This window comes from Candida jiufengensis (assembly GCF_024610255.1).
Source record: "Candida jiufengensis strain CBS 10846 chromosome Unknown scaffold12, whole genome shotgun sequence".
Classification (NCBI taxonomy): domain Eukaryota; kingdom Fungi; phylum Ascomycota; class Pichiomycetes; order Serinales; family Debaryomycetaceae; genus Lodderomyces; species Lodderomyces jiufengensis.
Window position 1 is genome coordinate 1 of NW_026261568.1, and position 17,468 is coordinate 17,468.

Genomic DNA, 17,468 nt, shown 5'->3' on the forward strand with positions numbered 1-17,468 from the left:
CTGTTACTGTATGTCTGTCTTCAGTTGGATCTGCCAATATTGATGTTAAGTAGTACATTCCAAATCCATTGTAGTTGTATCCAATTACTTCGGCATCTTTAGTTTGTAAAACACCATCAATTTCAGTAACTATTCTCTCAGTAAATGTTAAGGTTTCAATTACTTCTGCGAATGTAGCACTAACCCAATTACCTGCTTCATTAGTTGATTTCTCGAATAATCCAGTCATTGTGACTTCTTCTTCATCAACATTAGTAGTGTATGTAGTTAATCTAGTTTGTGATTCTGGAATGTGTGTTGAAGTAGACGTGATCCATTCTCCATCTTCATTAACTGATGCATATACAATATGAGTTGCTTGTTCAAAATCGTCATTAATAGTAAAAGTGCTAGTGTATGATGATAATATATCTGTTGTAGTATACCACCAATTTTCTTCATCTGATGTTACTCTAACTATTCCTGTATAATCAGCTTCAGTCACCGTGAATCTAGCTTCTGTTGGGTCTGCTAATATTAATGTTAAGTAGTACATTCCAAATCCATTATAATTGTATCCTATAACTTCGGCATCTTTGGTTTGTGAAACACCATTAATTTCTGTTACTATTCTTTCAGTGAATGTTGTAGTTTCAATTACTTCTGCAAATGTAGCACTAACCCAATTACCTGCTTCATTAGTTGATTTCTCGAATAATCCTGTGATTGTGACTTCTTCATCATCAATACTAGTAGTATATGTTGTTAATCTAGTTTGTGATTCTGGAGTATGTGTTGAAGTAGATGTGATCCATTCTCCATCTTCATTAATTGATGCATATACAATGTGGGTAGCTTGTTCAAAATCATCATTGATAGTATAAGTACTTGTGTAAGATGATAATATATCTGTTGTAGTATACCACCAATTTTCTTCATCTGATGTTACTCTAACTATTCCTGTATAATCAGCTTCAGTCACCGTGAATCTAGCTTCTGTTGGGTCTGCTAATATTGATGTTAAGTAGTACATTCCAAATCCATTATAATTGTATCCTATAACTTCGGCATCTTTGGTTTGTGAAACACCATTAATTTCTGTTACTATTCTTTCAGTGAATGTTGTAGTTTCAATTACTTCTGCAAATGTAGCACTAACCCAATTACCTGCTTCATTAGTTGATTTCTCGAATAATCCTGTGATTGTGACTTCTTCATCATCAATACTAGTAGTATATGTTGTTAATCTAGTTTGTGATTCTGGAATATGTGTTGAAGTAGATGTGATCCATTCTCCGTCTTCATTGAATGCATATACTATATGAGTAGCTTGTTCAAAATCGTCATTAATAGTAAAAGCGCTAGTGTATGATGATAATATATCTGTTGTAGTATACCACCAATTTGCTTCATCTGAAGTTACTCTCACGATTCCTGTAAATTCTGCTTCAGTCACTGTAAATCTGTCTTCAGTTGGATCTGCCAATATTGATGTTAAGTAGTACATTCCAAATCCATTATAATTATATCCTATAACTTCCGCATCTTTGGTTTGCATTGTTCCTTCTATTTCAGTGACTATTCTCTCAGTAAATGTTGTAGTTTCAATTACTTCTGCAAATGTAGCACTAGCCCAGTTACCTGCTTCATTAGTTGATTTCTCGAATAATCCAGTCATTGTAACTTCTTCATCATCAACACTTGTAGTGTATGTTGTTAATCTAGTTTGGGATTCTGGAGTATGCGTTGAAGTAGATGTAATCCATTCTCCATCTTCATTGACTGATGCATATACAATGTGAGTTGCTTGTTCAAAATCATCATTAATGGTAACAGTGCTTGTGTATGATGATAATATATCGGTTGTAGTGTACCACCAATTTTCTTCATCCGAAGTTACTCTAACTATTCCTGTAAATTCTGCTTCAGTCACTGTATATCTAGTCTCAGTCGGATCATCTAATATAGATGAGAAATAATAAACTCCATAACCATCATAATTGTATCCAACGACTTCCACGTCTTTGGTTTGTGTAGCTCCATCAATTAATCCAACAATACGTTCTGTATATGTAGTACTTTCAAAAAATGTTGTATACGTAGTAGTTACCCATCCTCCTTGATCATCAGTGAATTTTTCAATTAATGCAGTAACTGTAAATTGATCTTCAATAACAATTGTCGTATATGTTGTTAAACTTGTTTGTGATTCTGGTGTATGTGTTGCAGTAGAAGACACCCAATCTCCTCCTTCATCGGTTGATGCATAAGCAATATACGTTACTTGACTGAAACTGTAATCATTTGTGAATGTACTTGTATAAGATGACAATGTATCCGTAGTAGTATACCACCAATTTTCTTCATCTGAAGTGACTCTAACTATTCCTGTATATGCTCCATCTTCAGCTGTTGTTGTATACCTGGCCTCTGTTGGATCTGCTAATATTGATGTTAAGTAATACATTCCAAAACCTTCATAATTATATCCAACTATTTCTGCATCTTTGGTTTGTATTGTATCTTCAATTTCGGTAACAATTCTTTGGGTGAATGTGGTAGTTTCAATCACTTCTACAAATGTAGCACTAGCCCAATTACCGGCTTCATTGGTCGATTTTTCAAATAATCCAGTAATTGTAACTTCTTCATCATTAACAGTGGTAGTATATGTTGTAAACCCAGTTTGTGATCGTGGAGTATGTGTGGATGTAGATTTAGTCCAATCTCCCTCAGAATCTGTTGATACATATACTATACGAGTAGCTTGATTGTTTTCGTCATTTAATGTGATTGTACTGGTATATGATGAGAAAATATCTGTAGTTGTATACCACCAATTTATACTATCCGATGTTACCATTACAACAGCAGTACCTTCAGGAACAGTAGTGGTATATGAAGTAATCTCCTGATAAGAAGTTGATGTAAAATCATAAGTACTTCCATCTTCAAACCCATATCTAAGAATTTGAACATCGTATATTTCATTCCCATCAATGGTTACTCTGTCATTAATAGTTTCCAAACCAGTCACTCCTGTATACAGCTCAGTAGCCATTGAAGCCTCGACATCAGTGGATTGTAACACTAAAGCAGTAATTAAATAAGGTATACCTGTAGCATCTTGCGACGCATATGTTGTTACATAAGTAGTAGTTTGGTCAGGATCTACATCAACAACTCTTTCATATTCAATATCGGATTCTTTAAATGAACAATCTAGACAATGTTGTGGAATAACTTGTACTGGTGCATCTCCGTCATAAGTTATTCCACTACCAGCTCTTCCATTCACGTCAACAATTCTGAATAAAGCTGCATTGTAACCTGTACCAATTGTATAACTATGAATGTTTCTGGAACTTACAGCAGTAATTCTTAAAACACCACTAGCCAGCGTATAACTCCAATCCTCGGCAATAGTATCACTTATTGAAATAACCATACCTCTTTCAAATCCAAAAATAAGCCATCTTGTTCCTGAAACGATTGCATTTTCAAATAATTTAGCACCATTAGTCATATAAAGAGTATGCTCTTGATCATTTAAATTAGTATTTAAACTTTTTACCAAAGAATTGTCAACCACCAAACAACCAGGACCTTCAAGTCTCATATTATTTAAAAATTCCGTGTTTTTCAAACAAATGGTTCCAAGATTTTGTGCAGCACCAGTTGACCCCATTTCAAATACAGCAAGACCTGGTAAACCTTTTTCGATTTGAAATACTTGCGAGTTGATAAACATAAGATTATTATTTTTAACATGTAAAAAGTCTGACTGCCCGTCAGCATAAAGAGATGTCAAACCATTATTATCAAATATCTCCACGTTGGATCCATAATAATTAATTAAAGCTTGATTTCTTGCCTCTACTATGATTGTACCATCAACTTGCCAAACCGAACCCGGTCGACCATCTCCAATAAAATGTCCAGCAAATGGTTCATAGTTAGTTATAGTAACATAAGCATTTGGGTAAACAATTAAACCTATGCTTACAAAAATTTCATAGACATTGTAAAATGTAATAACTGTTCCTTCTTCCATGATCGCTAAATCATCAATAATGGGAAAAGTATCTTCAAAATAATATTCACCATCAAAGACATAATCAGACAGAACTAGCCCAATATAGATAGCTAATATCCAAAATATGAATAATCGCATCTTTGCTTTGAAATGGTTGATGCTAATTAGATTATAATTGATTTTTAAATTGTTGAATAAAGTGTTGAAAATTGCTTTGAATGGTCGTCGGATTTGCCGAGATGGTATCAAGCTCTTTTATTTAAATAAATCATTCTCCAAGACAAGTCAAATTATCATACCAGCGTTAATGGCAGGACAAGATTTATTATCTTAAATTTGTTTTTTCAAATCAAGCTCTTGGCTGCAAAAAAGTTTCCTCAAACTTGCATAATTTTGCATGACTTTGGATCTCGTAATTGTTCTAATACTTGACGAAAGATCTTTCATCAACTCAGATTCCAAAACCAATATCCCAATCTTGGTAACAATCACGGTCGAATATGATGATATCACTATACTTACTATTCGTAATTTGAAATCAGTGGCAAATCAGCCAAATTAACTATCACCCCTCACCAAAATTTGAAGCATTAGCTTGGCGTCTTTTTGAAGTCTGGTGTCAGAATATACAACAAAACTGACTCCGAAGAAGGTACTTCATACGTAATGTAGTTTTTGCAAACCAAGTGACATGACAAAAAGTGAAAGACAAAAATCAAATGAGGTTCCTATTTTTGTTGACAACTAATAGATAAGATCATGAAATTTCCAATAAATGGAGGCAGCCATTTAGTTTGTATTGCTATTTTATTCCTAATTAGTAAAAACACATTTTGAAGATACCACAGAGTCTCTGATATTAAACCAGAAGGTCTTAGAATTTGGATAGTAGATTTATTAACTGCAGTTTTTTTGAAGAGCTTTCATACTGGAACATCGTTATACCAAAAATGGAGACGATAGCTGTCATGCAATTTAATGTAACGTATTTTATATAATAAATTAGCAAAATATCTGAGGCTCGTAACAACTTGAATTGATGACGTTACTATTCCTGTCTTACTGCCAAAAGGCGGTTGAAAGTTTATAAGACATTGGAAGATGATAAGATCTAGTCGAAAACCCTAACGGAGCCAAGATGCTATTGATATTGAACCTATATCGCAGCTTCTATATACCAATCGGAATAACAGAATAAGAATCTTTGTCAATATATGTTGATCTTCATTAAATGTCTTAGCCATCAGCAATATACCAGATTTCAAACTTCTATTGAAAAAAATATAATATTATAATTATTTCCTCTTAGATTATCTATTTAAGCATCATCTATTCAACTAAATGCTTGTCAAATTAAATTCAGTGAGCGACAATTTTGATTTTAATTTTGAACTCTTTGATATGTGAAATTAATTATTGTGTTATTGATTTCATTAGAATGATTTAATTTGGATCTGAACTAAATATTTTGATACCTTCTTACATGCTCATAAATGAATATATTTAACATTGAATATTAATATTTAATATTTAATTAATATTAAAATGTAAGAGAAAAAAAAAATGATATTATTTCATTATCGAATTTACTCAAATTATCATAAATGATAATTACAATTATTTCACAATTAAATCATTAATTTCAATTCTAATCAATTTTATCATAAAATCATATAATTCTACAATAATATATTTTGTATAATCTTTTGCATAAAGTCTGAAAGTCTGAAAAGAAATTTAAGTATCCTTAGTTGAATAAAATAAAGATTCATTTACCCTTTAATTTTAATTGTTATTTTAATTCTATTTGTTTGATATTATTATAATTTAAAAAATTTAATAAAATTTGTTACATTCTTTATCATTGTTCTATCAAATAAAATATAACAGTCAGGTCCAAGTATCACAATCTTCACTTTCCATCAATTATAATCAATCATGCTCGATACAAAATCTTTACAAATAATTTCACAATTTAAAGATGCATTGAATACTAGAAATCAATCGTCATTATCAACTACAAAAGCATTAAGTGATAAAGAAAAGAGTAATGAAGCGGGAGTAATACTAAAGGATTTGTTACCATCATATAATAGAGGACTAAAATTAACGAATCAAATACCAAATTTAGATTCATTAAGTAGTAAAGTTATAGAATATGATGGTAAAAAATATAATGTTTTAACAAATGATTTAATTGAAAAAAATAATCTAAGAACCAAGAGAAAATGGAAAGATTTTTATGGAGATTCTAAGAAAAATGAACCAAAAGATGAAGAATACGAACAAATATTAGATTGGTCAGATGAAAATTACTCAGATGATGAAACTCACAATAATAAGATTCATCCATTGAAACAATCCAAAATTATAGAATTATTATCACCACTAAATCATCCATCTGAATTAGTTACTCATCCAGCTATTTCAAAAACTTATAAACTGGAAATTTTAAATAAATTAGCAATGGAATTAATTGATTTAATTGAATTTGAACAAAATAATTTGAATTGGTTAAATAGATTATTACAAGTTTTAGATGGAGAAGATTGGTTTTACTTATTGGAAGAAAATTTGGGGTTGAAAGAATATGATCATGGTTTAGATGAAAATAGAAGAAAGAAAAGAAAATTACAAGAAAGCGTAGGGGATGTAAAAGATGATGCAAAAGAAGATGTGGTGGCAGAAGTAGCAGACATAACTACAGAAGCAGAAAAATCAAATGTAGGAGAAACTGATAATGCAAATGAAACAGAAGAAGTCAAGAATGGGGAGATTAAGGCAGACGAGGTAAATGGTGACAAAGATGAAAATAAACAAACCGAAATACTAAATGGTGATGATACAAATAACGAAGATAAAGGTGAGCAGGCTGAAGATTTAACAGAGAAAAGTATTACACTTGGAGAATATGAAGATGAAGACGAAAATAACGCAGATCCATTTTTTGCATTACCAACTGCTATCAAAAGATATGAAACGTTTCAAGAACTGCTAGAATCAAAAGATGAATCTGGTGTAAAAGAAGAATTAATCAATTATCTACAAGTTAGTATTCAAAGACAACATGAATATATTGAAAATTTAACGCATTTAAGAAATGGAATAGTTAGAGCTGATCGCTTAAAAAATGACTTATTGAAATGGGGTAAAGAAATGCACGATAAAAAAACTTAAACGGCTTTTGATTGACCTTAAGAAATATAGATGTAATATATAACTCAACCATAAACCAGTACGTGAAGACTCATCTCTCAATACATTATTAACATTAATTTAAATAAAAAGAAACTAAACATTATATACTTTGATTTAATTAAATTTATTCATCTTCATCGAATTTTGGAGCTAAATAAAATCTTAAATAACCACCAACATCTAATTTAAATTCAAATAATGCAGGAGTTTTGTCAGCTAACTTAACAGTTATCGTGTTTGATAAACTTGAAGCTTTTATGATATCACTTAAATATTTCAAACCAAAGGTTAAATCAACTGGATTATCTAAATTAACAGTAACACTTTCATCTGGTTTATCCATATCATTATAAGGTTTTAAAACAACACTACCAGTTCCAGTTTCACCTTCACTTGTAAATTTAACAGAATCTTTTGTAACAATAATATTTAATGATTCACTTAAATTTTTTAAATCTCTAACGATTTTAGCAAATTCTGAACTTGGCATTGTAATAACTGAATCATAATCCATATCATCAATTTTTAAAAATTCAGAATCAATATTCATTAATTTTAAACTATATTCACTTACTCTTTCCTTTTTCTTATCTTCAAAAATTGTCATTACAGAATCTGGACTATCTTCTGCTAATAAAGTTAAATAATCTTCATTATTACCACATTTTATAATTTTTGAAAAACTTTCTAAATCAATTCCCAAGGTAACGTCTCTATCACATCTATATTCACTAAATGCAGTTTGCCCAACTAATAATGAAACTAATAAAACTCTTGAATCATCAACTGCTTGAACTGTAATTCCATGTTCTGTACAATTGAAATTACATAATTTGACACAATCTTTGATTGATTCAACTATTTTTTTTAATAATGTTGATTCATCAAATTTACCTTCTAACATTTCGAAATTATATGATTTAGTTTGTTGTAATTAATTGAAAATTTGTTGCAATGATATAGCTTAAAAGTCTTTTGTCTTCTGAACTTGATGATTGATTTACCAAAAGACTATAATTGATAAGTTATTGTTAATTTGAATTGAAAATCTTAAGTTGAAAAGAGGTGATAAATTTTATACTAGTCTCAAAAATAATAATTTGTATGTAAGTAATTAATTAGTGAAAAAAACGCGTCTATATTATTAATTTTAACGTGTTTATTTAAATAATATTGTCATGTCTTGATCTTGCTTTACGTGACAATGAATTCTAATAATAAGTTTCTTAATTATTGATGTTAAGATGTGATATATGATGCTGTTTCTAAATCCGAACTAATCAGTAAAGATCACATATAGTCGTATTAGAATAGTTGCAGAATTCAATATTTCGAATTAAAATATGTTAAAAAAGACTCATCTTCACCTTGAAGCTTGTTTCAGAAAGTTTGAGCTGATATTCATGAGTAAATGAGATCTCAATAATCTGAGAAATCTAAGCTCAATTTTCGAGCAAGATATGTTGCAAAAAGTTTACAAATTGTAAAGATGACAAATTTAACATGAATTTCTACCCTAGACATAATTATCACCTCAGTCTTTCAGAAGTTTACTAAGAGAAACAATTAAAAACTTAAAGTTAGTTTTACACTTTCATCAAATTTCATTAAAAATTCATTATACATTGATAGCTAGATTATCTTGTTTAGGATTATTTAAATTTTCATCAACAATAATTGGTAAAAATGCAATCCTTGTATGTGATTTATCACTTAATGGTAATACCAATCTAAAAGCATCATGAGTGTTTAAATAATATCTATATAATCTTTTAGTTCTCAAAAATCCAAAACTTTCATATAATTTTAAAGCACCTGCATTTAAAACTTCAGTTTCTAACATTATTTCATCAACTTTCTCATCAATCATTTTGTTTATAGTTATTTTGACTAAATTTTTAGCTAATCCTTTTTTTCTATATTTTGGATCAATAACCAACATCCCAATATATCCTCTATTTCTTACTTGCCTATGTGGTTCCAATTTTGAAATTATTACACCAATTATCTTCTGATGCGTTATCTTTGCGTTGTCATTAATATCATCTTTTCCACTGTTATTTGACTCCAAATCTTCTTTAATTGTAAAACAATATTCTGGCCAATTATTTAAAAAATACCAATAAACATAAATTGAGTATGGTTCAGATAAATGTGATGAAATTAAATTTGATATTTGATTAAACTCTTCTTGCTCCTTGATGTTGAATCGATAGTACGAAAATCCATCTATTGTGTCTATCTTCGAACTCATTAATTACTGTGCATTTGTTAGATTAATTGATCATTGATGTTTACCTTGCATGATAGAATTGATAGAGAATGGGTTTTCACACTAAAATGATTTTTTTCCTACTACTAATAAGACTTCAATTTAGACAATTGAGTCAACAATATTAACAAAATTGGTTTACAAACTTACAATCGCTCCTTCATCGTATAGGAAAATTTACAAACCAGCTAAATAGTTTTGAAGTGTCTAGGTATATGATCTGCCAAACAGATGTTGTAAAACTTTTGGTTGTCTTAATTCGTCTTATACTGTAAGAGTGCATATAAGATTCAGCTAAATGTTTCATGCAGGTTAGGACAAACGGAGAAAGACCCGGTGGTCGACGGAAATTTGTTTACATTATTGTAAAATTGTATAAGCATGTTCTGAATTTAAATTATACTGACCCACAAATTAAATAAAACGTACATAAAACACGAGGGGTAGGCAATTGAGATTCAGTCGTCTGGTTTAAATTAAACTCGAAAAAAGGCTTTCTCAATCAGTTCTCTCTTGAATCGATTGTTTGTGACTAAGTATAATTAATCGAGATGTAATTGCTCAGTATGATGTAAGATTATTACTATTTTGTTTCACTTGAATCTCGAAGCAAAAAGAGAACGGGTGAAAGATATCCATACACAAAATCGAAAATTATTCAAAACGGACCTTTGTAAAAAATTTTAAACTACCAAATGGATTTGGATAATTTTTCAAAATAGGTGCAAAAGAAATTGAGGGAGCAATTATATTGGAATGATAAAACAGGTGAAATAGTAGTATAGACGGTAAACAATTAATCATCATGTAATCGTACATAAGCCCATTGAGTCGAATGTCTTTAATTTAAGCTTTCTTTGCATTAAATTAAACCTGGCAAATTTAAAATTTGTAACTTTAAGTTTCAAACTGTAATTATTTTTTTTTGATTGTTCCACTTTTCAGAATTTTGAAGTTTCAACAATTTTATAAAAAGAAGAAAAAATTATTTCAATTTATATTTACTTTTCATTTTTCTTTATTTTAACAAAATCAATTGATCTTTTCATTTATTCAATTTTCATCAATTTTATAAATTAAATTATTACAAACTACAATAAATTTACAATGGCTCCTCCAGCAGTTTTAAAAAAATCAGGTGTTATCTACGGTGATGATGTCAAAGATTTATTCGATTATGCTCAAGAAAAAGGATTTGCAATTCCAGCTATCAATGTTACTTCATCATCAACTGTTGTTGCTGCTTTAGAAGCTGCAAGAGATGGTAAAGCTCCAATTATTTTACAAACTTCACAAGGTGGTGCTGCTTATTTTGCAGGTAAAGGTGTTGATAATAAAAACCAAGAAGCTTCAATTGCTGGTTCAATTGCTGCTGCTCATTACATTAGAGCTATTGCTCCAGCATATGGTATTCCAGTTGTTTTACATACTGATCATTGTGCTCATAAATTATTACCATGGTTTGATGGTATGTTAGAAGCTGATGAAAAATGGTATAAAGAAACTGGTACTCCATTATTTTCATCACATATGTTAGATTTATCAGAAGAATCTGATGAAGACAATATTGGTACCTGTGCTAAATATTTTGAAAGAATGTCAAAAATGAACCAATGGTTAGAAATGGAAATTGGTATTACTGGTGGTGAAGAAGATGGTGTTAACAATGAACACGTTCAAAAAGAATCATTATATACTTTACCAGAAACTGTTTTCAAAGTTTATGAATCATTATCAAAAATTTCACCAAATTTCTCAATTGCTGCTGCTTTTGGTAATGTTCATGGTGTTTATAAACCAGGTAATGTTCAATTAAAACCAGAAATTTTAGGTGATCATCAACAATACGCTAAAAAACAATTAGCTACCGAAGCCGCACATCCCTTATATTTAGTTTTCCATGGTGGTTCAGGTTCATCACAACAAGATTTTGATACCGCTATTAAAAATGGTGTTGTTAAAGTCAATTTAGATACTGACTGTCAATATGCTTACTTAGAAGGTATTAGAGATTACGTTTTAAATAAAGCTGATTACTTAAAAACACCAGTTGGTAACCCAGAAGGTGAAGATAAACCAAATAAAAAATACTTTGATCCAAGAGTTTGGGTTAGAGAAGGTGAAAAAACTATGTCAAAGAGAATTTCAGAAGCTTTAGATATTTTCCACACCAAAAATCAATTATAAATAGTATAATAATTTAACTGATTATTACAATTTGTTATAGATAGTGTCTAGCTACGTGTTAATAAATTAAAATAAAATAATTTATTTAAGAATTCATCAATCATATATTATTTCTAATAGTCTTCAACTTCTATTTACATGATTTTAATTAATGAATTACTATATCTTCCCACTATCACCACTCCCTATTATTTCTTTTATTTTAATATACTCAGGCATTGTATTAAAAGCATCAATTCTTTGTTTTTGAAAGTGTTCACCAATTATTAAATTAGCTTTAACATATTTTGTAACACATCTATCAATACATTCCAGTTCTCCCTTTGATAATTCTCCTTCACCATATTCATGAACTAAACATTTTTGTTCACATCTCACTAAAAGTTTATTAAATGTATATGACATTGCTTGAAATTGAATATCAGCTAGTTTGATCTTCTCTGGATCTACTCTTACTTGTGAATATTGAGATGCTTGACCTAAAAATAGTGACATGGTTGGTGGATATGAGTAATGATGACAAAATGGGGTGACTTTTATAAAGCTTTATGGTTGTAAGTTGGTTACTGATCTTGTTTTTTCACTTTTGGTTGTAAAATACGATATTTTTTTTTTCCTTTTTCCCCCAAATTAATTATAATTATTACAATTATGTGAAACTAGTTTTATTGATTTATTCCAATTTATTATCATCATCATATGACATAAAACATTCTAAAATGCATGTACTATTAACTAATGACGATGGTCCAATCAATGACAACACTTGTCCTTATATGAAATATTTTGTTGATGAAATAATAACTGAAACAGATTGGGATATTTCGATAGTTATTCCAGAGGTTCAAAATTCTTGGAAGGGAAAATCATTTAACCCTGGTAAACCATTAGTTGCAACTTATATTTATACAAAATACTCAACAGACTTACCAAATTCCAACATCAATAAATATGAAGGTCCTTTCAATCATCCACAATCTAAATTCAATTCAAATCCTGAATATAAAGAATGGTGTTTGATCAATAGTACACCAGCAGCATGTGCAGATCTTGGTATTCATCATTTATATAGACATTCCAAAAACAAACCAATCGACTTGGTAATAAGTGGACCAAATTTTGGTAAAAATTCAAGTAATATTTATATTTTATCAAGTGGAACAGTCGGAGCTGCAATGGAAGCTGTTACTCATGGAGTTAAATCAATTGCATTAAGTTATGCTTTCCATTCATTAGATCATGATTTCAAAATTTTAAAAGAAGCAGCTAAAATTTCAGTAAGATTAATTAAAAAACTTTACAAAGAATTACAAACAAATTCAGAAATTGATTTATATTCAATTAATATTCCATTGGTTGATTCTTTAAAATTAGGTAAAACAAAAGTTGAATATGCACCAATTTTACAAAATAAATGGGGATCAATTTATGAACCAACTCAGGAGCCAAATGATAAAGGTCAATTACAATTTAATTGGGCTCCTGATTTTAAGAAAGTTTGGAAAGATGGGTTGAATGACCATGCTCATACTGATTCAAGAGTATTGTTGAATGAAGGTGTTAGTGTTACTCCTTTAAAAGCTACTTATAAAACAATAGATTCAATAGTGGGTGAAATTAAATTAGATAATGATGATGATGAAGAAGAGGTAAAGAATAATAGTGTAAGCCACAGTGATGCCAATACATTTTTAATAACAATACCTAAAGATTCTTACTTATACGAACCCTTGGTGGAGCCATTCAAGAAATTGAATTATAATATTACATCAAACGCTGATGAGATACCGTCAAATAATAAAATTTTTCATTATGGTGAATATGAAGATTTAGATCTCGACAAAATTTCCAATAATGACAAGAATTATTTTATACCATCTTATATTTATCGTAAAGCACTTATAAGAAAACATTATTTATCAAATACAATACATCATTATATAACAAAAAATCCAAACTCCGTGTTATCAAAGGCAGTACCTGAAAATTATCAATTAGAGATTGATTATGCTGAGTTCTTAGATGATTCTTTAGATGAATCCTATGAATTAAGAGAAGCTATAGAGAAAGGTGATAAAGTATGGATTGTTAAACCTAGTATGAGTGATAAAGGTCAAGGTATTAGTATTTTCAGGACAACTGATCAATTACAAGCCATATTTGATGCTTTTGATAATGATGATGACGATGAAGATGGAGAAGAGGATGAAGAAGACGATGAGTTGAAAGATGAGAAGAAAATAGTAGAAACGAAAAAGCACAATGGACTAATATTATCACATTTAAGACATTTTATTATTCAAGAATATATTTCCAATCCTTTACTATTAACAAATTATGATAATAAAAAATTCCATTTACGTACATATGTTGTGTGTCAAGGAGATTTAAAAGTATTTATATATAAAAATATTTTAACATTATTTGCAGATTTAAAATATGAAAATCCACATGATGATAAAAAGAAACCAATTGAATTAAATGGACATTTAACAAATACATGCTTACAAGAAGATAAAGATCCTTTAGTTGTACCATTTTGGAATTTACAAGATATAACAGAGGATAATAAATTAAAAATTTTTAATCAAATTAAAGAAATTACAAAAGAATTATTCAAAGCAGCACAAACAATTGATAAATTTAATTTTCAACCTTTATCGAATGCTATAGAAATATTTGGAATTGATTTTATTGTTGATTCATCGAATAAAGTTTATTTATTAGAAGTTAATTCATATCCTGATTTTAAACAAACTGGTGATGATTTAAAAGATTTAATTTATAATTTATTCATATTGGTTGTTAATGAAATTATTGATCCAATGATTACTAATAAAGAAGTAGCAGAATATGATAAAAACTTGGTACAAGTTCTTTAACTTTTTTTGATTCAATACCATACGATTTATAGAAATTTATACTTAATGAATTAATAGAGAATATTTAGAAGTTTTGTTTTGAGACAAAGAGTGAGTTGTTAGATAGAATGGTTAATAATTTATCCGATATTATTCGATTAACTATATATATAATAGTATCCCAAAATCTTTTTTATAATATAATTATTATCTTGATTTTGATCTTAATAATTACAGTAAATAAATAATATCTGGTGTTAGTTAGTGTTAAAGATCAAAATTAAAAAAAAAAATGGAGTGAGGTCATTTTTTTCTCTCTCTCAATTTCAGTCGTTGTCGAATTTTAATTTAGAAGAGTGAAATATTTATTATTGATATAAATTGTACTACTTACTCTACTATTAAATATAGTATTGTACAATATACAAAAGAAAAAAAAAGAAAGAAAAATTTTTTTTTTTTTACAGAAGGCATACCCATTGACCAACAACTTGAAAAAATTTATATTAGTTTTAAATTGAAATTAATTGATTAATTAGAATCAATCAAACTGAAATTAATAAATTTAAAATATTAAAAATAAAGAAGACCTTGCAATCAATATTAGTCAAGGATAAATTATAAGAACAATTTATATATTATTATACAATTAATAAAAGTATTCATAAATATATTTGTTCAATATTTCATATATATCATAAAATCATATTAAATCCATAATGTCTACGCATCGAAAGACCTTTAAAAATCAACTGAAAAGGTTTAATAGTAATAATAATAGCACATCAACGGAATTATCTAATTTAGTTGAATTGTTTCCTGATTGGGAATCTGATGAATTGAATTCATTATTAGGAGAAAATGATCATTCTTTAGAAATTGTAATTGATTTGATTGTTAATAATAAAGTATCAAAATGGGAACCTATTAAGAAGGAAAAAAATAAAAAGAAAGAAGTTAAAGAAGAAGTAGATACTAATAATAATAGTACCATCGTTAATAATAATTCTTCAACTTCAACAAGTTCACATCATCAAACTAATGATAAAAAATTCCCAAATAAATCTAAACCTTCAACTCGAGCTCCAAGAACTAAACAAAATCCATCAAAAAAACCAATTAGAAATAATGAAAAATCTGCTACTAATTCACAATCTCATGGGGAATCAAAATCAAATGGTGATTCAACTGGATCTTGGGCTTCAGCATTGGGTACTGATAAACCTTCAATTAAAAAACAACAAAGTCAATCACAACAATTAGATAAGTCAAGTGAAGAAGCTACTACTACCACATCTAATGATATAGAACCAACTGAAACTTCAGAAGAAACACCTTCAACAGAACACTCAGATTCAGATGGTCAAAAAGATTCAGCATCAGTAGAAAAAACTAAACCAGTATTAAAAGAAGCTTCAATACCAGAATTAAAACAAGGATCATGGGCTTCAGCCATAACTCCAAAATCTAAACCAAAACCTAAACCAGTAGCCAAATCACAACCACCAACTCAACCACAAGCATCAGTAGAAACTCAAGAAGCTCCAAAAGAAGATTCAGAACAAGAACTTCAACAACCAGAGGAACCACAACAATCTTACGAAGAATCATCAACTCAAGAATCCCAACCAGAAGTACAAGAACAACAGCAACCACAAACACAACAAACACAACAACTAACTTTAGATCAAACTCAAGCTACAATCAACTCAGCTCCTCAAGTTGTATTACCAAATTCTCAACAACAAGTTAACTCTGTTGGTATTTCATTTGGATCATTATCTATAGGAGAAGAAGAAATCCCAGAATCAACACAAGTAGAATCAAATGAGCAAAAATTACCAGAACAACAACAACAACAACAGCAGCCACAACAAAACTATGGATTGTACGATCAACAATCACAAAGATTCCAACAAACTGGATATCAACAACCACAACAACAAGCTCAATATGCTAAACAACAACAATCTCAAATCCCACAACAACAACAAACTCAACAAACCCAACAACAACAACAATATGATTATTACAATCAATTTCAACAACAACAATATCCTCAACAAGCTGCTCAACCAGGTGCTCAATTTGCTGGTTACCCAGGTTTCGATTATAATGCTTATAATCAACAAGCTTTTGGAATTGCTTCACCAGCAGCAAATCACTCTGCTACTACTCCATCAGGTTCAAGTGGTTATAATAATTTTGCTCAACAAGCAGTTAATGGAGGTTCTTCTGATTCCACTCAATCACCAGTTGTTGGTCAATCTATTTTACAACAACAGGCTGCTGCATTAGCTCAACAACAACAACAACAAATTCCTCAACCATTTGGTTATCCATATTATAATTATTATTATAATAATCCTTATTTCAATGCTGCAAGTGGATTAGGTAATACCGGATTTAATACTGGAGCTGGAAGTGCAGGTTCAGTTGGTCAACAATCTCAACAAAGTTCATCTCAACAATCAAATCCTCAATCATCAAATCAACAATCATCAATATCAAACAATGGATTTGGAGCTGCTCAGCAACAATATTATAATCCAAATCAATATTCAAATAGATATCCAGGTTATTCATTACCACCTCAACCTCAACAACCAAGTCAACAAAGTGGTTCAAATTCAGGTGAAGAAAATACTCAACAATCTCAACAACAACAACAACATCATCAACAACAACAAGGACAACAAGGACAACAAGGTCAACAACAACAACCAAATCTTCAACAACAACAAGGTCAACAAGGTCAACAACAACCAATGCCACAATATGCTGGTTATCAACAATATCCACAATATGGATATCAAGATTCAACTCAATACCGTGGTGGATGGTATTAAGAAGTTGCAATTGACCAGGTTACAAATATAAAGAGTGAGAGTGAGAGATAAAAAAAGAGATCAATAATAATCATAAATTCTTTATT

At 29.5% G+C, this 17,468-nt stretch overlaps 8 protein-coding genes across 8 annotated transcripts; 4 read left to right on the forward strand and 4 right to left on the reverse strand. All coding sequences in view use genetic code 12, as the record gives it.

Annotated features, from left to right (window-relative positions):
• Positions 1 to 4,153, reverse strand: KGF54_005332 (uncharacterized protein; the record flags this gene model as incomplete). The annotated part of the gene is made up of 1 exon (XM_051766119.1): positions 1 to 4,153. A coding segment is annotated over one exon (4,153 nt), but the record flags the coding sequence as incomplete, so codon positions are not given.
• A 1,800-nt stretch (positions 4,154 to 5,953) lies between these two features.
• Positions 5,954 to 7,192, forward strand: KGF54_005333 (uncharacterized protein; the record flags this gene model as incomplete). The annotated part of the gene is made up of 1 exon (XM_051766120.1): positions 5,954 to 7,192. One exon carries the CDS (start codon positions 5,954 to 5,956, stop codon positions 7,190 to 7,192), a length of 1,239 nt encoding a protein of 412 aa, XP_051617541.1.
• A 145-nt stretch (positions 7,193 to 7,337) lies between these two features.
• POL30 (proliferating cell nuclear antigen) lies at positions 7,338 to 8,117 on the reverse strand (the record flags this gene model as incomplete). The annotated part of the gene is made up of 1 exon (XM_051766121.1): positions 7,338 to 8,117. The coding sequence occupies one exon, from the start codon at positions 8,115 to 8,117 to the stop codon at positions 7,338 to 7,340; it is 780 nt and encodes a 259-aa protein (XP_051617542.1).
• Positions 8,118 to 8,831: 714 nt separating this feature from the next.
• On the reverse strand, positions 8,832 to 9,467 carry KGF54_005335 (peptide alpha-N-acetyltransferase; the record flags this gene model as incomplete). The annotated part of the gene is made up of 1 exon (XM_051766122.1): positions 8,832 to 9,467. One exon carries the CDS (start codon positions 9,465 to 9,467, stop codon positions 8,832 to 8,834), a length of 636 nt encoding a protein of 211 aa, XP_051617543.1.
• Positions 9,468 to 10,592: 1,125 nt separating this feature from the next.
• Positions 10,593 to 11,672, forward strand: FBA1 (fructose-bisphosphate aldolase; the record flags this gene model as incomplete). Its single annotated transcript, XM_051766123.1, has 1 exon — positions 10,593 to 11,672. The coding sequence occupies one exon, from the start codon at positions 10,593 to 10,595 to the stop codon at positions 11,670 to 11,672; it is 1,080 nt and encodes a 359-aa protein (XP_051617544.1).
• A 159-nt stretch (positions 11,673 to 11,831) lies between these two features.
• TIM12 (Tim12p) lies at positions 11,832 to 12,167 on the reverse strand (the record flags this gene model as incomplete). The annotated part of the gene is made up of 1 exon (XM_051766124.1): positions 11,832 to 12,167. One exon carries the CDS (start codon positions 12,165 to 12,167, stop codon positions 11,832 to 11,834), a length of 336 nt encoding a protein of 111 aa, XP_051617545.1.
• Positions 12,168 to 12,391: 224 nt separating this feature from the next.
• KGF54_005338 (putative tubulin tyrosine ligase) lies at positions 12,392 to 14,554 on the forward strand (the record flags this gene model as incomplete). The annotated part of the gene is made up of 1 exon (XM_051766126.1): positions 12,392 to 14,554. The coding sequence occupies one exon, from the start codon at positions 12,392 to 12,394 to the stop codon at positions 14,552 to 14,554; it is 2,163 nt and encodes a 720-aa protein (XP_051617546.1).
• A 698-nt stretch (positions 14,555 to 15,252) lies between these two features.
• Positions 15,253 to 17,382, forward strand: KGF54_005339 (DNA damage-responsive RNA polymerase-degradation factor; the record flags this gene model as incomplete). The annotated part of the gene is made up of 1 exon (XM_051766127.1): positions 15,253 to 17,382. The coding sequence occupies one exon, from the start codon at positions 15,253 to 15,255 to the stop codon at positions 17,380 to 17,382; it is 2,130 nt and encodes a 709-aa protein (XP_051617547.1).
• Positions 17,383 to 17,468: the final 86 nt, after the last annotated feature.